Source organism: Hypanus sabinus, chromosome 28, assembly GCF_030144855.1.
Source record: "Hypanus sabinus isolate sHypSab1 chromosome 28, sHypSab1.hap1, whole genome shotgun sequence".
Lineage (NCBI taxonomy): Eukaryota > Metazoa > Chordata > Chondrichthyes > Myliobatiformes > Dasyatidae > Hypanus > Hypanus sabinus.
Genome location: NC_082733.1, coordinates 309,870 through 332,589, shown reverse-complemented (window position 1 = coordinate 332,589; position 22,720 = coordinate 309,870). Strand labels below are relative to the sequence as shown.

General features: G+C 40.4%; 1 protein-coding gene across 4 annotated transcripts in view; it reads right to left on the bottom strand.

Annotated features, from left to right (window-relative positions):
• Nucleotides 1-22,720, bottom strand: part of ccpg1 (cell cycle progression 1) — a 69,603-nt gene that overhangs the window by 31,871 nt on the left and 15,012 nt on the right. For all 4 annotated transcript variants that reach the window (XM_059952498.1, XM_059952500.1, XM_059952499.1 and 1 more), the window contains exons 5-6: nt 22,455-22,665; nt 5,037-5,285 (exon numbers count right to left, since the gene is read on the bottom strand). In XM_059952498.1, coding sequence (XP_059808481.1) covers nt 5,037-5,285; nt 22,455-22,665 — 460 coding nt within the window. The remainder of the gene's footprint in view (nt 1-5,036; nt 5,286-22,454; nt 22,666-22,720) is intronic.

The following is a 22,720-nucleotide window of genomic DNA, read 5'->3' as shown; positions in this document are numbered from 1 at the left end:
ACGGCATCTACATTGGATCATGAAAATAAATACCAAAATATGCCTTAACCCATCACTAATTGCAATTGACAACAAAAGAACCAAATTAATAGTCTTGTGAGTGGGTATTTGGATACATTACACGGAGGATATGTGTTATACAAGAAATAGAGCATGCACAGGTCATCCTCCGATTACAACAGGGTTCTGTTTCTGTGAACTACTTATACAAAGTTGTTAATGCAGCTGCAAATTGAGTTCCCATTGGACAAAAGTATCTGCAGCCCCACAACAACTAGAAAATTCCTCCCATTTGCTCATATCTATGGACTGTATATGAATTTATGCTTGAGCTTCTTAAGCTGGGAAGGACTTGTATTCTCAAAGCCAATGACAAATCTAACAATATGTTCAAATAGTTGAGATGGTAATATTAAAGATCCATTTTGTCACTTCAATTGTTTTTCTTAGCCTACATCTTTTTTTGAGCATGCACCCATTGATTCCCACTAAGCTTAAGTGCAGAGTTTAACTGAATGAATATAGTTTATAGAAATTGTAAACATTGCAACAAAACCTCATTTAGGAATGTCACTATAATTCCAAAAGAGAAATGTATGCAAATAAATCCAATCAAAATCAAATATTGGTTCATACTAATATTATTTGTACCTAGATTCTCCAAATTCATTTTCACTTTTCCCACAGATTGCTGAATGCAAATGTTCAAAAACACTTTCCATTCTTAAAACGATCATGCATTGTCCTTTTATAGTTATACACCACTTTCCACAAGTTCATGCACATGTTAAAAATAAATCAAAATTAAGCATCAAATTTGCAATCTAAAGTTCCTTTTCTTGCATGCTACAGGAAATAAGTTGTTTTTTTCATACATTACACCAACTAATTTCAATAAATATATACATGCTTAAGCAATGGAAGTTGCAAACAAGTAGTGATAGGGTTTCTTTTCCTAATTAGCCAACTAATATTAAACCAAATTTTACGTGCTCTGAATGCTTCCAGGTTGACAATACAATCCTGTTGTTTACTACAAGAAAAAAAATCTTTACAACTGCACACAGTATCGCCAGTTCAAATGCCATTCCTTGAAACAAAGGTGAACTATCTGGTATTATAATACACTCCAAGAACCACACTGATGCTTTGAACTGATGGGATGGGATGCAGACCCAATCTCACTTGGTCCAGGAAGAAGACAAAACTGCCATCTTGTAAAAGGGTACATCTAAAATACTTTATACTCTCAGATACTGACAAAAAATGGGGGGGGGGGGAAATATTTTGGTAGGCTTATACTTGCACAAACGTACAAGAAAAACAAAGCAGGTACCAGCTGTGGTGAGTGGTACAATGGGGGGGTGGGGGGTGGAAGAAAGTTGTTGATGGAAACATAAGAATGAAATGAGATTAGTGCAACTGAATGGTAGATGGTCACAGCAGATTTAGTGGATTGTATGATGCCGAATTACAAATTTCTGAACTGCATGCAGTTAAATAGCTGGAACTCGATTGCATTTATTTTGTTAGAAGTAAATGAAGAATTTTCCTTTAAGACCAACACTATTTTCACACTTAATCTGAGAGCATTTAGAGCAATAAAACTTTCAGCATCAAGGAAGGTTTCAAGTCTCTAGTTGCCATTGCATGTAAATTTGATAAAACATTCCCACACGATTCTTTATGGCTTTGATTGCTGTACTCACTGCCTTTCTTACCTTCAAATTCACCTGAAAATACATAAAAAACTAACCATAAGCCAAAATACAAAACACAAAGTTGTATGTCACAATGTATTACATTTAAAGAGACACATTTCTGGAAAGTACGGAAGTTCAGTTCCTCGAAAGCACAAGAATGAGCATGTGACTATCCTTCCTTCTGCAGTTCAATTTACTGTTTAGTGTTAGGAATTTAAAATATATTTTGTTTTGAAAGTATGCTTTGCAATAGTGACCATACCATTCACTTCTATAATAAAAAAACTTTCCTTCTCTTTATTTTTGCCTTGCAACAGGGAATAAACAAAGATAAACTAATAAACAGCTTCAAGAACCCAGTTGCAAAACACAATAATCTGCGGCATACAAGCTTAAGGGCCAATTTTCAACTCTATTCCAAAATCCTGAAGATGGGTATTTCCATTAAAACTACATCTATTTGTTGTCTTACAACACAATATTCCATCAGTTACCTTCTGGCAATCAACAACAAGATACAGCAGAACAGACAGGAGACTGTAATTGCTAGAAACAGGAGTAGTTGCCGCTGTAGCACAATGCAGTATTGTTCTCTGACCAACAAGTCATTCAAAAATAATTCCTCCACCTAGATGCCTTTATAAACCATAATATTGTTTTACCTCTTCTGTTCTATTAAATTAATATTGCTATATAAAGCTCATGCTTCCTATGGCGACTGAAAGAATATGGCAGTCTCTGAACAGTGTAGCAAGATCATAATATAAACTACTTTTTTTAATTTATTCATTTACGGGATGTGGGCATCAGCAGCTGAGCCAGCATTTATTGTCCATCCCTAGTTGCCCTCAAGGTGGTGATGAGCTGCCTGCTTAACTGCTGCAGTCCGAGGTGTAAGTACATTCACAGAGCTGTTAGAAAGGAGATTCCATGATTTTGACCCAGCAACAATGAAGAAACATCAATGTTTCCAAGTCAGGTGACAAACTTGGAGGAAGATTTCTGTGAAACAAGCTATATATAGTAGCAAGAAAATGTTTGTGAACCCTTCGTAATTACCTGGTTTTCTGCATTAATTACTCATAAAATATGGTCCAATCTTCATCTAAGTCACAATAATAGACAAACACAATCAGCATAAACTAATGATGCACAAGTAATTGTACTTACCATGTCTTTATTGAATACATTATTTATCATTCACAGTCCAGGCTGGAAAACATGCATTTTGAATTTAATAACTGGTGGAACCTCCACAAAACATTTCCTGGAGCTGCTGAGCAGGCTTGCACAATGGTGAGGAGGAATTTTAAACCATTCCTCTATACAAAACTGTTACAGTTTATCAATATATCTGGGGTAACTTACATGAACAGCCCTCTTCAGGTCATGCCATAACATCTCAATCTGAACTCTGACTTGACTATTCCAAATCACAAATTTTCTTTTTCAACCACTTGATCTACCAGTGTTTTGGATCATTAGCTTGTGGATCATCCAACATCTATTAAGCTTCAGGTGATGGACCACTACCGTAACATTCTCCTCTAAAATGTCTTGATACAATTTTGAATTTATTGTTCCATCAGTGATTGAAAGCTGTCCATGCCCCAAGGCAGCAAAGTAGCCCCAAACCACGATGCTTCTGCCACCATGCTTCACAGCTAGGATGAGGTTTTGGTGTTGGTGTGCAGTGCCCTTCTACCTCCATACATCTCTGCCAAAGAGTTCAGCCTCTGTCTCACCTGTCCACAAAACATTTCCCAGAATGCGTTGTGGAACATCCAGCTGGACTTTTGCAGATTTGAGACGTACAGGAATGCTGTTTTATAAAAAAAAAGAGCAGTGGCTTTCTCCGTGGTGTCCTTCCATGAACACCATTCATGTTCAGTGTTCTTTTTATAGTGGACACATGAACAGACTTCAGCAAGTTCTAGAAATTTCTGCAAGTGTTTTACTGTTACCCTTGGGTTCTTTTTCACCCCCTTCACCATTACACACTGTGTACTTGGTGTGATTTTTGCAGGACACCCTCTCCTAGGGAAAGTAGCAACAGTACTGAATTTCTTCCATTTGTAGACAATTTCTTTTACTGTAGACTAATGAGCACTCAGGTCTTTAGAAATGCTTTTGTAGCCTTTTCCATTTTCATGCCTCTCTACAATTCTTCTTCTTCTAAGGTCATGTGGAAGTTGTTTCGATTGAGCCATGGAGCACATAAATATATAAATAGTGGCTATACTTCAAGGCTGCATCACTGTTTGGGCGGGGGGTGGGGGGGGGGCTCTATCGTGGGTACCAGCCTACAACGTACCCAGGACATCAAGACATCTTCAAGGAGCCGTGTCTCAGAAAGGCAGCAACCATTATTAAGGACCTCCAGCGTCTTTTTCTCACTGTTACCATCAGGGTACCTCACTGTTACACACTCAGTGATTCAGGAACGGTTTCTTCCCCTCTGCCATCCAATTCCTAAGTGGATATTGAACCCTTGGACAATACCTCACTTTTTAATATATATTATTTGTTTTTTGCATGATTTTTAATCTATTCAATATACGTATTCTGGAATTGATTTACTTATTATTATTCTGTTTTCTTCTGTATTATGTATTGCACTGAACTGGTGCTAAGTTAACAAATTTCACGACACATGCCAGTGATAATAAACCTGATTCTGATTTTTCTTGAGAAGAGCAGGCTGTCAGTATCCTGACTTTGTGTGACTTTTTTACATATAGGACAGGGTACCTCTACAACCCGCACCTCCAATCTCATCTCATTGATTGGAACACCTGAGTCCAAGTAGGCTTTGCAGATGGCATTACCCCAGAGGTTCACAACTTTCTTGAACCTAGACTGTGATTGTTTAAATAGTGCGCTCAGTATTAATGTGTTATTTTTGTGTGTTATTAGTTTAGACGGATTGTGTTTGCCTATTATCGTAATTTGGATGAAGATCAGACCACAGTTTATGAGTAATTAATGCAGAAAACCAGGTAATTGCAAAGGTTTCACAAACTATTTTTTCTTGCACCTGTATTTGCTTTACTTCAATTTCGAATTCTATGAACTTAGAAAAAGTAAAGAAACATTAAGTTGTGTAACTACAAGATCACACCAAAGTTGCAGAATACACCTTTCTCCCCTCAACTCCACATTCTATACAAAAGCATTCAGTCATGTTTGCTCTATGTATCTCTCAATTGCTCTGTCTTCATAAGCTTCCTCAAATTTTTGATCTAAACCATTTCCTCCTGTCATTTTTCTCATCTGTGAAACACCTTGAGACGTTTACTCTGAAAAGGTGACAAGGTGACAAGCTCAACTTACCATAAAAGTGACCAAATCCCATGCTGAAAGCAACAACCAGTGCGAGTAAAATGCATTTATTCAGAGTGGTATTGAACCGGTGTTGCTGCTGCTGCTGCTGTTCACCATCTGTCACGTCATCCCTTGGTTTTTCCTCTGATTCGGTAGACAGAGTTCTTTTTCGAATACGTCGTTTTCTCAGATTAGGGCTGGATTTGCCACTGGTATCATCACTACTTGATTCATCAATGCTTCCTTCAAATGCAGATACTGAAAAAAAGAGATCGTACATATTATACAGGACCTTGCAAAACATTATATGCCTATTGGTGAAAAAAACATGAAAAGCAACCTAAAAAGGTAAAACAAGGCTTCACCCTACACTTCTCCCTAAAAAGTTACTCAAGTTCCTAATCAAACTGGTTGTACTAGGTTGTTGCTCCAATCCACTGTGAACAGAAGAGTTTACGGAAGCCCATTATTAAACAGAGCCTTTATCTATGCAGCATACCAGTGTAGTGGCCTGCCAGAGAAAGATAAATCTATTTTGCAATAAGTGAGAATTGTTCTTCAAATTGCTTCAGAAGTTCTTTGCAGAAAATAGATCAATTAACTTATTGTGTGCATTAGCACCTCTTGATTTCCCTTTCTATGCAAGAGCAATAACATTTCAAACAGTAACATTTACACTATATTTTGCAGCACAAATTTGCAACTTATTAAAGCAACACATTAGTTGAGGTAAAGAACTTCCTTCCTCTCAGTGGTTTTCTTTGCCCTATGAGAGGCTGGAGCAAATTCTAAATAAGGTAAGACAGCAGAAAGGCTTTGCAATCCTAGATCAAACAGTGTTATGATCACAACTAAAGGTGATTCTGCAGATGCCAGAAATCTTGAACACAACCCTCTCAGGCAGCATCCGTGGAGAAGGAATAAACAATCGTGACACTTCATCAGGACTGAAAAGGAAGGGGGTAGAAGCCAGAATAAGATGTGGAGTGTGGGGGGGGGGGGGGGCGGGGGGAGAAAGAAAAAGAAGAAAAGCGGGCAAGTGAGAGAGAAGATGGGAAGGTGGGTGGGAGCGGGGGAGGGTGCGAGGCAGAATGAAGTAAAAAGCTAGATGGAGAAGGCAAAGGGCTTATGGAGTCTAACAAGAAAGGACCATGGAAGAAAGGGAAGAGAGAAGTTGTGAGTATATAACCAAAACGGGAAATGAGGAAAAAAAAGCGAAGGAGGGAGGGAAAGAAATTACTATAAATCTATAAATTAGAGTGGACATCGATTTCTATCAGATTGCATGCCCCCACCTTCTTATTCTGAGTTCTACTTCCTTCCTTTCCAGTCCTGATGAAGGGTTTCAGCCTGAAATGTCAATCGTTTAAGCACTTCCATAGGTACTCCCTGATTTGCTGAGTTCTCCAGCATTTTGTGTGCTGCACAATAGTTATAATGTTGCAAATGAATCAAGACCATTTGTAAGGATCGGGAATTTAATTAAATGCGTGAAGAAGCAGAGAGATGAAAACAAGATGAGATTGGAAAATCACAAGACCGCAATCGTACATCACTGGACAGAGCACACAAACAGTTGTGGTATCTTAAGTTAGACATTATGTTGGATAGAACCTAAAGTAGTCTGGGGATCAAAGTCACATACAGGAGTTCCTGGGGGAGGGGGGGTGGAGGGGGCAGTGGAGATGGGACATTTCAGGAGGAGAGAGATAGCATGTAGTTTAATAATGAGTATTAAGCATTTAAAGGAAATGGCCTAATTCTGCTCCTATGTCTTGTGGTCTTATTAAGCTCAGCTCAGGATTGAGAATACAGATTTTGCAATTACATGGTTCAGCTTGCTATGAGTTGGGAAATGGAACTGGAAGCAAATGTCCAACATTTGTAACTAAATTTGAATAGAAATCTTCATAGCTGGACGTTATGGAGCATGAACGTCACTCTTCAGAATCTCTGGTCATCTGGACAAGCAAAGCCAACTGGTTCAGTATGATCATGGCACTTTGGAGAATCAGACAGCCAAGACAGATGCTCAGTCAATCATTCAATCAAGGCCACTTTCTTACACTGCTACTGTTATTGTGAAGGCACTCCCTTAAATATTTTGCATAAGGTGTTCCAGTATTTCAACCCAGTGACAATTCTAATGTATTCATTATAGATAATGGAAGTGTATGTATGCTCAAGGCAAGGCATTTGATACATAATACCCTGCTATGGTATTAATGTGGCTATCATCCTTTCTAGCTAATGGCAACCCATAGAATATTGATGGTCACACTGCTGAATATGAAGAAATGGTTATGCCTGACTCCTACTTGGCACAGAAGTACACACTTGAACATTGTCCACTCTTGCTTCACAAAAGTGAGTTACTTTGTTAGCCGTGGAAATGCAAGTGGAACTGCACCATGCAATCTGTAATGAACATCTTTCTCACCTGATGGTGGTGTGAAAATTATTGATGAAATAGTTATTGATGATGGAGAATTGCTGGAACCAGGAATTCTTCCAGAGGCTATAGCTGGGATGTTCTGCAGGTTTTGACAAGTGGCCTCCAACAATCATCTTCTTTTACATAGAGCATGGCACTAACCTGTATTTCAGCAATCCAACCTCTTACCACAGTAGAGGCATAAAAATAAACTGGAGGGCATAAGTCTGAGGAAGGAGTTTTAGAGGGGATTTAAGAGTGGTTGTTAACTGGAACATTTAAAAGGCACACAGAGGATACAGTGAACAAATAGGATTAGTGTAAATGCCCAAAAAATGCTCAGCATGATTGTGATTGGCCAAAGAGTCTGTTTCTGCACTGTGCAACTCTTATGACCCGATGATTTTAAATACCAATTTTGCAGTAAAATACCATTTCCATTTCTGAAAGGTGAACAGTAAAGCCGATTCTAGAAAGGTCCAAGAATCTATGGCATTATGGTGACTGACCCTTTAACTCACATTCAGCCCGAGTGAAAAATACAAGATCCATTTCAGATCCCTCCCAATATTCTCTCTAACCAAATTTTAATCGATTCAGTTTGATATGCAGAAATAGCAAAGGATGGAACACATAGCTGATAGTGCTGATGACCTACAGTCCACAACTTGCTATCTCTCTAGCCAAGCTACACAGTGGCAGTCACCCGAAGCAACAGCCAACATATTCTGTGTCCAAATGTCAGAATGGAGTCAACCAAGTTTATTATCTGAACTAAGATAATCCAACTGCTCCATGAAACTAACCAGCTCCCAAATTCCCAAACACACCTAAAACTCATCAGGTTCCTGATTTCCACACAGCCTCTGAAATAGCATGTAACTCATTAAAAAATGTGTGCTGCATGTTAATAAAAAACATTCAATAATCCACCTGACACCTTTGAAGTCCTGAGCATGCCAGATCATCACTCATTTACTATAAATACAGATGTACTCTCAATCGAGGAAATGGAAAAATGTTATCAACAGTGTAATCAAGCTACAGTCACCAACATCCTATCGGCTAATGCAGAATTTCAGGTTCCAGACTTGCTCATAGCCTTGGCACAAACATGGTTCACATAGAACTGATTTCCAGAGGCGAGAGTAACTATGCTCAAAATCAAGGCAACTTCTTTTTCTGCATGTGGCATCAGCACACCTGATAAAATTACAAGCTGTCCAGGTCAAGGTAGCAATTAGCAAAGTAAAGAATTTGTAACAAGGGCTGGAATTTGTTGGGGGAAATAGAATGAGAACAAAGGCAATAGTTTCATTCTTCCCAACATTTGGACAAAACTGGGTTTCATTCAAAACTGAACGCAGGCCAATAACATATTGTCATAGACAAACGAGGTGGCAGTGAAATAAATTTGGTAAATACTAACATTATCAAGCCTGATTATGCTCAATCTGAACTAGTCCTCACAGACACAAACAACATTTTCCAGAGGCATGCCTACCTTGACTCAAGACCTCACTGCCACAACCGTCCGGCAAAACTAATTTGCAACCAGTGACGAGACACTGGACGTTGAATTCTTAAGAGCCTGAGCCTGGATTGCCCTATTATTCTTTTAGCAGCTCACGGCAATCAAAGGCCTTGTTAAATGTTTCTAGATCAGAGACATTTAAACAGTCTAAATAGTTAGTTCAATACAATTAAAAACAAACTTCCTCTGAAAACATATTTAAACTACATAAATTAATTTAAAACATTTACCTGTATTTGCTTTTACTACCCAGGTGGGAGACAATTTGAATGTGTAGGACTGTTACATGCAGCCATCAAGTTAGACCAGTTGCTGAATGCATCTTGCTCTTCAGTTAGCATGAGTGAACCCAAACAACCTCAAAGGTTTCCCACAAGGTTGACAAGGATTCAGTATGTAAATATGAAGTATAAGTACGTCAAAAGGATGATAGTCATATCAGTATCCAAGAGCAGAATGAGCTGCTTCATTGACTGTTGCCCAGTGGCACACACAACTAGTGTGAAGTGCTTTGAGAGGTTGTTTATGACCACAATCAACTCCTGCCTAAGCAAGAACTGGACCCACTTCAATTTGCCTATTACCACTATATATAAAACGGATGCAATCTCACAGGCTCTCCACTCGGTCTTGGTCACCTGGCCAATAGCAACACCTACATCAGGCTGCTGTTTATTGACTACAGCTCAGCATTCAACACATTTGTACCCTCAGTTCTAATCAACAAGCTCCAAACCCTGAGCCTCTGTACCTCCCTCTACAACTGGACCTTCGACTTCCTAACCGGAAGACCATAAACTATGCGGATCAGAAATAACATCTCCACCTCACTATCAACATTGGTGCACCTCAGGCATGTGTGCTTAGCCCTCTGTCTTACTCTCTCTACACCATGGCTCAAATGCCATCTACAGATTTGCTGATTATAACTACTGCTGGCAGAATTTCAGATGCTGAGGAGGATAGGTCAGCTGGTTGAGTGGTATTGTAGCAAAAACCTTGCAGTCGACATCAGAAAGGCCAAGGAACTGAGTGGGGACCTCAGAAAGGGTAAGATGAGCAAACACATATCAGTCTTCATCAAGAGATCAGAAGTGGAATGGGTGAGCAATTTCAAAGTCCTGGGTGCCAACATCTTAGAATCTATCCTGGGCCCAACACATTGATGCAATTACAAAGGCAGTACAATAGTGGATATACGAGTAGAATTGGCATTTTTTTGCAAATTTCACAGATGTACCATGGAGAGCATCCTAACTGGTTGCATCACCATCTGGTATGGAGAGGCCACTGCACAGGATTGGGAAAAGCTGCAAAAAAGTTGCAAACTCAGCCAGCACTGGACTACCCAGCATTCAGGACACCTTCAAAATGTGATACCTCAAAAAGTTGGCATCCATCACCCAGGACATCCCCTCTTTTCTTTGCCACCATCAAGGAGATGGTACAGGAGCCTGAAGACACACACTCAATGCTTCTTCCCCTCTGCCATCAGATTTCTAAATGGACAATGACCCATGAACACTACCTCAGTACTTACCCCCTCTCTTTGTGAGACTCATTATGTATTAATAAATATCACTTATTTAATTCACTTTTTTATATATACACAATGTAATATAAAGTTTATTATTATGTAATATGGCAAAACAACATATACCAGAGATATTGAACTGGATTCTGAGGATATGAGAGAGCATGAGAGAGAGAGAGAGAGACTGCAGATCCTGGTCTTCCTTGGGGGCTTTGCTATTGCTTGCTTAGTGGGTGGAGGGTGCTGATGCTTTTTTGCAGAAGTTGGTGGAGAAGGCTTGTTGCTTTGCTGCTGACTATGTGTGGGAAGGACTGTCACTCATTTGTTGCTGTTTTCATGGATGTCTGTAAAGAACATGAATTTCAGGATGTATATTGTATATATTCTTTGATATTAAATGGAACTATTGAACAAATCAAAACCTTCTGTTAATTCTGTCAAAAGCTGCAGAAAAGAAAGTGACTTTCATAGACTTTCTCAGCAATTATAGACTTTCCATCAAAAAATGCACAAAAATATGAACGGTTTTATCCATCAATGCTGCTGGCCTGCTGAGTATTTACATAACATAAATACCATTTGTTTCAGTTTCTTCCATTTTAGTAAGAAAAGCATTTGGTACCACCTCTGCAAATGTACAAGGACTGAATGTGTACTTTGCCACTATTATACTGTGTATAAACACAATAGCTTGAAATCTTGTGCTCTGTGTTTAAAACAAAGCATATATTGACATTTGCAATAACAGAAATCATGCTCTATAGTGTTGGAGATGGGCTCATCATTATATATTTGTATTACTTAAAACTAAAACCGCTACACTATTGAAAGCATTTTTAAAATATATGTTGTTGCTTTAAAGACAGAGGCAGATTGTAAAACCAATAAGGGTGGAAGGAAACTCACAGAATATGTCTGCATCTGCCAGTTACCTTGTCACTCTATCTGATGTGCTTGACTACACAAAGGAACAGGAAACTTTACCACTTGCCTGCAGGGTGAGGAAGAAGATGAAGATTCTATAGAAGGAAATGAAGGGCAAAAGAACAGGTTTTACAGTAGTGAATCAGCCTATTGAATAAAAAAAAATCACACCTGTTTAAACTCAGTAAAATATATCCAAAGGTGTCATAGGCCACTCATAAATGAGCTAGGAGATTTCCAGGGACTGCTAGTAGCCAAGAAGTTGGATAGGCAACATGTTTTGTACCTTTTATTTCCTGTGGACTTTCTGAGGTAAGACTGATGCTGGATATAGTGCAGCTACGCATAGCTTCTATGATTTATGTGCTCTAACCTCTGGTGTTGTTTGTATAGATCTTGCATGTTCTCCTAAGAAATCATATTGCTAGCCCAGATACTTTCAGGTCCATATCCCATGGTTGTTACGTTACAAGGCACTGTACTGTTCCAGCTATGGATCGTAATTAGAATAAGTTGCAGGGAAAAAATGCTGTGAACTGAAATGTTTTTAGATTATTCAATGGGCCAGTATTGAAGATGGTCTGAATGGACTCCTACTGGGTTGCAATGAAATATGAAACATTAACATCAGCTACTAGAATCCTTATGTTCACCTAAAAGTCAAGAACCCAGAATGGAAACCACTGAGACAGTGGTCCTGATGTCACACCATCTACACTTCACATTTGTGGAGTGCACTGTGACAGAGGTCACGTCATTTTCTTCAGAAAATGTTCTATAGACTCTCAGAAATGGCAGGAAAATGTATGTTGATAAAAATACAAGACAAGACACTAGAGCAGGATGAGGCCATTTGGGCCACTGAGTCTGCTCCACCATTATGGGCAATTTATTTTTCATCTCAAACCCATTCTCCTGCTTCTCATCAAGAAACCCTCAAGCATCACTTTAAATATACCCAAATGAGTTGACACACAGCCATCTGTGGCAATGAATTCCACAGATTCACCACTCTCTGGCTAAATAAATTCCTCCTCATCTGTTATAAAGGCTGTGTCCAGTGATCCTAGACTCACCCTCTATCGAAAACATCCTCTCCACGTTTATCTAGGCCTTTCAATATTCAGTAGGTTTCAAAGAGATCCCATTCCCTCATTCTTCCTAATTCCAGGATGTACAAGCCCAGAGCCATCAAATGATCCTCATTCATTCAAATGATCTTGCGTTCCCAGGATCATTCTTGTAAACCTCCTCTGGACCCTCTCCATTTCTCATACATCCTTGCTTAGATATTGGCACTAAAACTGCTCACAATATTCCAAATATGGTCTAACCAATACATTATATATAGCCTTGGTATTACATCCTTGCTTTCAATTCTCATCCTCATGAAATGGATGCTAACACTGCATTTGCCAACCTGCAATTTATCTAGTATCTCCCAAGTCCATTTGTATCTCTGATTTCTGAAATTCCTCCCATTTAGAAAACACACCTTTATTCCTTCTACAAAGTGCATGACTATACACTTCTTGACACCATATTCCATCTGCCACTTCTTTGCACATTTTTCTTTTAATCTATCCAAGTGCTTCTGCAGACTCCCTGCTTGCTCACTTATCTTTGTATCATCCTCAAACTTGGCCACAAAGCCATCAATTATGTCCTCCAGATCATCAGCATATAGCATGAAAAGAAGCGGATCCAACACTGATCTTGGGAACACCAGACACAAAAGGCCTCCTTTATCCCTACTCTGCCTTCTGCCTGTCAGCCACTGTCTATGCTAGTATCTTTCTTATAATACAATGGGCTCTTGTTGAGCCACCTCATGTGTCACCTTATCAAAGATCTTCTGAAAACTTAAACAGCATCCACTTTCCCTTAATGTATCCTCTTAAGGAAACCATGCTGACTTTGACCTATATGACTTTGACCATGTGTATCCAGGACTTCCAAAAACTCAACCTTAATATTGGACCCCATCATTGCACCAAGCACTGAATCAGGCTAACTGGTCTATAACTTCCCATCTTTTACCTCCCTCTCTTCTTAGAGTGGAGTGACATTTGCGATTTTCCAGTCCTCGGAGCTGTTCCAGAATCCACTGATTCTTCAAAACAAATCACTACATAACCTCTTCAGCTATGTCTTTCAGAACCTTCAGTGTTGTCCATCTGGTCCAGGTGACTTATCTACCTGCAGGTCTTTCATCTTCCCAAGCACCTTCAACTTAGTAACAGCACTTCACTCACTCTGGTTCCTAATACCTCAAATTTCTGGCATATTGCTGGTGTCTTCCACAGTGAAGACTGACACAAAATACAGAGGTTTGTCTGCCATTTCTTTGTCCCCCATTACAACCACTCTAGCATCATTTTCAAGTGGTCCCATGTCTACTCTTGCCTCTTACTCTTTAGATATCTGAAAAACACTTGATTATTGGTTACCTTAATGTCATATTTCATTTTTTTTTCTCCCTAGTGTTTTTTTTTTAAGTTGCCTTCTGTTGGTTTTTAAAAGCTTCCCCATTCCCCACCCTCACTGATTTTTGCTGTATTGCTCATCCTCTTCTGCCTTTCCTTTGTGAGCCACAGTTGTCTCATCATTCCTTTAGAATGCTGCTTTTTCTTTGGGATGAACTGATGCTGCTTCTTCTGAATTACTCTCAGAAACTCTAGCCATTACTACTCTACCATGATCCCTGCTAGTGTCCCCTTCCAATCAACTTTGGCCAACTCTCATGCCTCTGTTGTTACCGTATATTCCGGAGTATAGGCCGACTCCCCATTTTCAATGTTAAAAAAACTGACGTTTTCATGTTACCTCTGTATAAGCCGACCCTTTTTGTAGAGGTTTTTGATTTAACCAGTAAAGATAACAAGATCTCACATGCCTGTACTCAGCTTTGCTGGATCCAGAACCGGGAAATTTTGTGAACCAGTACCTGCTAAAAAAATAACAGGCCTACACATTGTAGAACGTTATAAGTGAATTCCTAATAAATAAATCAAGGAGGGAAATTTTGGATTAGGTCTCCAATGGTAAAGAATCCTCAGAATTGTAACCCCTGCAAAACCATTTAGCGCCCATCGTAATCTCATTAAAACAACACGGGGTGGCGGGATCAGTACGTCTACTCAGTATTGAGTTTGCGACCGCCGTGTACAAAAGAAATGCGATATGATGCTGGCTTCAAGCTGAAGGTTGTTGATTTTGCTGAAGGAACGAATAATTCTGCAGCTGCTAAGAAGTTTAGTGTGAACGAGAAACAAGTGAGAGAGTGGAGAAAAGCAGAGGACACGTTGAGGGAAATGACAAAGACGAAATGTGCAAACTGCAGGAAAACATGCCAGTGGCCAGAACTGGAAGAAAAAGTGGGTGAATCACCAGTGATCATCTGGATACATTGTTACCAGAGAAATGATTTGAGTTCAAACGTTGAAATGCACCCATCAGGTCAGTGAAAATTTCAAAGCTACGCGAAGTTGGTGCACCCGATTTATGAATAGGCGTGATCTTGTGTTGAGACAAAAAACAAAGATTGCTCAGAAAATTCCCCAGGGTGTTGTTGTTTACATTCAAGAATGCTGTTAGATGGACAAAGCCGGTTGCTTGAAGTGGGTTAAAGAGGTGTGGCGTTGAAGTCCCGAAGGTTTCGGGAAAGAAAAGTCGTTACTTGTCTGGGACGTCTTCAAAGCGCACTTGTCAGGTGAGACAAAAGCAGCATTGAAAGCTGAAAAAACGGACATTGCAGTCATCCCCAGGGGTTTGATCTCTGCACTCCAGCCACTAGATGTGAGTTTAAACAAATCATTCAAAGAATTCATGCGACAACAGTGGAACAAAATTGAATTTACGGTACCTTTATTCAACTACAACACCAATACATCTGATTTTAGCTCACACTCTCAACTGCTAAGTGAATTTTATCACATTAAGATCACTGCTTCCTAAGGATTCCTTTACATTAAGCACCCTAATTAAATTTGGTTCAATGTACACTAAATCCAGAATTACTAGGCTCAACTTGGGATGTATGGGATGTACAGGGAGGGGAAGAATCTCTGATGACGGGCCTTGTGACCATTCTGGGGCAGCTGACTCACCTTTGGTCCTCACTGGATGCTCAGCTCTCACCTGTGGCTCCAAGGAGCTGCTCACCCTGGAACACCACTTCAACAGGCAGGCTAAATTAAGTGAAGGAAGCCAGCGACCTCATACCCTGGTGAGAAAGGGGACCTTGCATGTCCTAACATGCGAAGTCAGCTCCAGCAAACTATACGGATGATATGTATTGGGAGATCCAATGACCAGGAAAGTGGTACTGAAATGGTCTGTGGAGAGCAAAGGGCATGACAAGGTGTCATGCTCATCCACTGCAACCAAGGAGGATCCCAGTTTGTGATGCTTGTTTGTAACACTGGACCCAAACTTCTGAGGTCGAGAGAGTGAACTGCCCCAATGCAATGATTTTTCCACTTTAAGAATTCTCCTGCATAGGTTTCCTGTTACCATGGGACATGATGGCTCAACCACAAGCAGTTCAAAAAAAAAACATTTCACAGGCATCCTACAAATTGTATCTCTTAGGATCCAACACCAACCTGACTTTCCTCAACGTACCTGCATCATAACACTGGCCTTTTTTTTTTTTACATACCTATTCTATCTTCTATTGTACACAGGCTTGTTACTATTCAGAGGCCTCATCAGGGGCTTTTCAATCTTGCAATTTCTTAACTCTACCCACAAGGATTCTATATCTTCTGATCCTATGTCACTTCTCTCTAAGGATGAAGTCATTCCTTTAGACCAATAGCGCCACCACACTCTCGTTGCCCACATGCCTGTTTTTTCCATATGATTGTGTATTCTTGGATCATTAACTTCCAGCTGTAATCTTCTTTCACTCATGACTCTCATGCTCACATCATACCAGCTAATTTCTAGCGGCTTTACTTTATTGACTTTGTTCTATACCCTGCGTGCACTCAAATTTAACACCTTCATATAACCATATAACAGTTACAGCACGGAAATAGGCCAGCTCGACCTTTCTAGTCCGTGCTGCACACTTACTCTCACCTAGTCCCACCGACCTGCACTCAGCCCATAACTCTCCATTCCTTTCCTGTCCATATACCTATCCAATTTTACTTTAAATGACAATATCAAACCTGCCTCTACCACTTCTACTGGAAGCTCCTTCCACACAGCTACCACTCTCTGAGTAAAGAAGTTCCCCCTCATGTTACCCCTAAACTTTTGCCCTCTAAATCTCAACTCATGTCCTCTTGTTTGAATCTCCCCTATTCTCAATGGAAAAAGCCTATCCATATCAACTCTATCTATCCCACTCATAATTTTAAATACCTCTATCAAATCCCCCCTCAACCTTCTTAGCACCAAAGAATAAAGACCTAACTTGTTCAACCTTCCTCTGTAACTTGGGTGTTGAAACCCAGGTAACAATTCTAGTAAATCTTTTTGTTGACATCTTTCCTATAATTTGGTGACTAGAACTGTACACAATACTCCAAATTTGGCATCACCAATGCCTTGTACAATTTTAACATTACATCCCAACTCCTATACTCAATGCTCTGATTTATAAAAGCCAGCATACCAAAAGCTTTCTTTACCATCCTATCCACATGAGATTCCACCTTCAGGGAACTATGCAGCATTATTCCTAGATCACTCTGTTCTACTGCATTCTTCAAATGCCCTACCATTTACCATACATATCCTATTTTGATTTGTCCTACCAAAATGTAGCAGCTCACACTAATCAGCATTGAACTCCATCGGCCATCTTTCAGCCCACTCTTCTAACTGGCCTAAATCTCTCTGCAAGCTTTGAAAACCTACTTCATTATCCACCACGCCACCTTAATATCATCTGCATACTTACTAATCCAATTTACCACCCCATCATCCACATCATTAATGTATATGACACAACAACATTCGACCCAGTACAGATCCCTGAGGCACACCACTAGTCACCAGCCTCCAACCTGATAAAAAGTTATCCACCACTACTCTCCGGCATCTCCCATCTAGCCACTGTTGAATCCATTTTACTACTTCAATATTAATACCCAACAATTGAACCTTCCTAAATTTCTGCATGGAACCTTGTCAAAGGCCTTACTGAAGTCCATATAGACAACATCCACTGCTTTACCCTCATCAACTTTCCTCGTAACCTCTTCAAAAAATTCAATAAGATTTGTCAAACATGACCTTCCACGCACAAATCCATGTTGACGGCCCCTAATCAGACCCTGTCTATCCAGATAATTATATATCCCATCTACAAGAATGTTTTCCATTAATTTACCCTCCACTGGTGTCAAACTTGCAGGCCTATACTTGCTAGGTTTACTCTTAGAACCCTTTTTAAACAATGGAACAACATGAGCAATACGCCAGTCCTCCGGCACCATCTCCGTTTCTAATGACATTTGAAATATTTCTGTCAGAGCCCCTGCTATTTCTACACTAACTTCCTTCAAGGTCCTAGGGAATATCCTGTCAAGACCCAGAGATTTATCCACTTTTCCTTAAAAGCGCCAGTACTTCCTCCTCTTTAATCATCATAGTTTCCGTAACTTCCCTACTTGTTTCCCTTACTTTACACAATTCAATATCCTTCTCCTTAGTGAATACCAATGAAAAGAAATTGTTCAAAATCTCCCCCACTTCTTTTGGCTCCACACATATCTGTCCACTCTGATTCTCTAAGGGACCAATTTTATCCCTCACTATCCTTTTGCTATTAGCTGTAGAAACCCTCTGGATCTATTTTCACCTTACCTGCCAACCTCGTATCTTCTTTTAGCTTTTCTAATTTATTTAAGATTCTTTTTACATTCTCTACATTCCTTGAGAACCTCATTTACTCCATGCTGCCTATATTTAAAGTAGATTTCTCTCTTTTACCAAACCAGGTTTCCAATATCCCTTGAAAACCATGGCTCTCTCAAACTTTTAACCATTCCTTTCAACCTAACAGGAACATAAAGATTCTGTACCCTCAAAATTTCACCTTTAAATTACCTCCATTTCTCTATTACATCCTTCCCATAAAACAAATTGCCCCAATCCACTCCTTCTAAATCCTTTCACATCGCCTCAAAGTTAGCCTTTCTCCAATCAAAAATCTCAACCCTGGGTCCAGAACTATCCTTCTCCATAATTATATTGAAACTAATGGCATTGTGATCACTGGACCCGAGGAGCTCCCCAACACATACCTCCATCACCTGACCTATCTCGTTCCCTAACAGGAGATCCAACGCTGCCCCTTCTCTAGTTGGTACCTCTATGTATTGCTGTAAAAAACTATCCTGCACACATTTTACAAACTCGAAACCATGCAGCCCTTTTACAGAATGGGCTTCCCAGTCTATGTGTGGAAAATTAAAATCTCCCACAATCACAACCCTGTGCTTACTACAAATATCTGTTATCTCCTTACAAATTTGCTCCTCTAATTCTCACTCCCCATTAGGTGATCTATAATACACCCCTATAAGTGTTACTACACCTTTCCCATTCCTCAATTCCATCCAAATAGCCTCCCTAGACGAGCCCTCTAATCTATCCTGCCAGATCACCACTGTAATATTTTCTCTGACAAGCAATGCAACTCCTCCCCCTCTTGTCCCTCCAACTCTATCACACCTGAAGCAACAAAATCCAGGAATATTTAGTAGCCAATCACACCCCTCCTGCAACCATGTTTCACTAATAGCTACAACATCATTTTTCCAGGTATCAATCCATGCTCTAAGCTCATCCACCTTTCTTACAATGCTCCTAGCATTAAAATAAATGCATTTAAGAAATTCTCCACCTCTTCCTCTCTGTTTATCTCTAACGGTACAAACAACTTCATCTTCTTTTTCTTCCTTCTCCCATACATCTGTTCCTACACTCTGGTTCCCCTCCCCCCTTGTATCTAGTTTAAATCCACCAGAGCCTCTCTAGTAAATCTACCTGAAAGAATATTTGTCCCCCTCCAATTCAGATGTAAATGGTCCCACCGGAACAGGTCCCACCTTCCCTGGAAAACTGTCCAATTATCTATAAATCTGAAGCCCTCCCTCCTGCACTATGTTAATCTGTGCTATCTTACCATTTCTAAACCCGCCTGCATGTGGCACTGGTAGCAATCCTAAGATTGCTATCCTGGAGGTCCTGTCCTTTAACTTGGCACCTAACTCCCTAAACTCACCTTTCAGGACCTCCTCACTCTTCCTAGCTACATGGACCACGACATCCAGCTGCTCACCCTCTCTCGAGAATACGGAGAACTTGATCCGAGATACTGCGGACCCTGGCACCAGGGAGGCAACAGACCACCCGGGATTCTCCATCTCTTCCAAAGAACCTGCTATCTGTCCCCCTAATTATTGAATCCCCTATCACTACTGCTCTCCTCTTTTCCCTCCTTCCCTTCTGAGCTGAGGGTCCAGTCTCAGTGCCAGAGACACAACCACTGCAACTTGTCCCTGGTAGGTCGTCCCCACCAACAGTATCCAAAACGGTTTACTTATTGATGAAGGGAACGGCCACAGGGATGCTCTGCTCATTCTGTCTAATCCCCTTCCCTCTCCTGACAGTCACCCAGCTACCTGTCTCCTGACTCTTAGGGGTGATTATTCCCTGTAACTCCTGTTTATTTGTCTCTGCCTCCTGAATGATCTAAAGTTCATCCAGCTCCGGCTCCAGTTCCCTAACATGGTTTGTCAGGAGCTGCAGCTGGATGCACCTTTTGCAGGTGTAGTCATCAGGGACAATTGTGCTTGCCCTAACTTCCCACATACTACAAACAGAGCACTCGACTGCCCTAACTGTTGCCTCCATTACCTACTCCTAAGATAATTAAATTAATTAAAGGAACTTACCCGGCTTTACCTTACTTGGAGTGAGGCTGGTCCTCAGCCTCTGCTCGTCAAAGCGTCTTGAGCCAAAGTCTTCCTACTCTGTCTCCCTCTACATTAATCTGCTCACTTTTTAAACTCTCCCGCTGCCTTACAGGCTGACTTTCATGCACTTGCGTAGTCGTGCCCCATTCAAATTGCCAAAGAAATGACCGCCCCTTCTCAATCTTTTTCAGTCCTGTATTCACCACCCTTCTTCTCAACTTTGTCTCTGTACTGCCTGAAGTTAAATTTTTCTCCCTTTCTACACTTATTCTGGAGAATTCAGTAACCTCCCCAGCACTCTCCTGGCCTTTTATTTTATTCACTTTTCCAAGCTGTTGCACAACCCTTAAAGCTCTATCCATTAGCTTAGACCAGCAATTCATCAGGACCCTAGTTCTGGCATGGTTCAGGTGGAACCTGTCCCATTAGAACAGATCCCTCCTTCCCCAATCATCATTATTATGTCATACAACATGGGTGATCATGGTCTTCCATCCATGACCATGATTGTTGCTGGCAAATTTTTCTATAGAAGTGGTTTACCATTGCCTTCTTCTGGGCAATGTCTTTACAAGACAGGTGACCCCAAACACTGTCAATACTCTTCAGAGATTGTCTGCCTGGCTTCAGTAGTCACCTAAACAGGATTGCTCATACAACCCATCAACCACCTGCCCTGTGCCCTGATTGGGGAGCTAAGTACTATACCTCACCCAAGGGCGACCTGCAGGCTAGGGAAGGGACGTAGCATCTTATCCTTCCTTTGGCAGAGATGCATCTGTACCCCACCACCCACCTTCCCCAATACTGGTGCCAATGACCTAAATCTAAGCATCTCTTGGATCTGCAACACTCAGACGATTGTTTTAATAGCAAGAACTTTACCTCAGTAATTAGACAAGTAGGAAATTATGGATGTGGTGGTGTTAGCAAAAGCATCAGCTAAGAAAAGTAAAGAGGGCCTACAGAGATAACAGTTTTGCTGTACAAAGTAACTGAGGAAAAATAAACACATAAATCTGGAATCAGCTCAGTGGATGAAGCCTAGCAGAATTGTCATATTCAGTTCAATATACAAATGCACAGCCAAACACCCAAGTAATCATACTGTCAAATTCGCCGATACCACGACAATAGTGAGCTTCATCACCAACAACGATGACAGTCCACAGAGAGGAGGTGGAAAAGCTCGAGTCCTGGTGTCTTCATCAATGACCACAAGACTGAAGTTGGCTGCACAATACACAACAATACTTACACCTTCTGTAGATGCACAGTGAAAGCATCATAACATTACTGCATACCGGAACTACACTGCGGCGGACAGGAAAACTCCACAATGGGTAGTCAAAACTTCCCATTGCATCACTGGCACCAGCCTACCCGCCATCAAGGAGCCACAAGTCCAGCAATTATCATGAAGGATCTCACCTATCCTGCTGATGGACTCCTTGTCCCATTCCCATCAGGGAGGAGGCTATGTAGCATCCACACCAGGCCAACCAAACAATTACTTTCCTCAAGCAGTAAGGCTGATCAACATTCCACCCACTAACCCATTCCACCACCACTATTTTATCAGTCACTCCACTTACAGACTTACTGTACCTAGTGTCACTTTAAGTAGATACAAAGTACCTAAGCTATCTTATGTATTTATATTTATTGTGTTCTTTATGTTCTTTATCTTAGTATTTTGTTTTCGTGCTGCATTGGATCCGTAGTCACAATTATTTTATTCTCCTTTACACTTGCATACTGGAAATAACATTAAATGATCTTGAATTAAACATCTGTTAAACCTAGATCCAGCAAAGTAATTATTAAATACATAAAAATCTTCAATGTGCACAAGCAGAAGTACCATTCGCCTGAAAAACAAGCATCTTGTATTATAATAAGGCAATTATCTTTCAATTTCAGTAGATCGGGATAACATTCCAATAGCTGACATATTTGAGTTGATATTAAATCGCAAAATCCACATACTCAAACACAGATGTAAGTTACTGCAGAGAGAAACTGCTAGCATGCTCTATTCTAAATGACCTGTTCTTACCAGTTTCGGGAGGGGCAAAGGTATACTGGCTGCTGGAGGACGAACCCAAGTTCATTTCATCATCATTTATGCTTTCTGCTTCTGCTTCTTCAGTTGCTTCTTGATTAGTCTGAAGATCTTCCATCAGTGGCGACTCAAGGGTAACAATATCTGAATCATCGCTGGTTGCACCAACAACAGCATTGTCATCAGCCAATTCTTCATTTGGTGACTGATTAAATAATAGGTAAATATAAGTGTAAGTTTGTGACAATCTATTGTTGTAA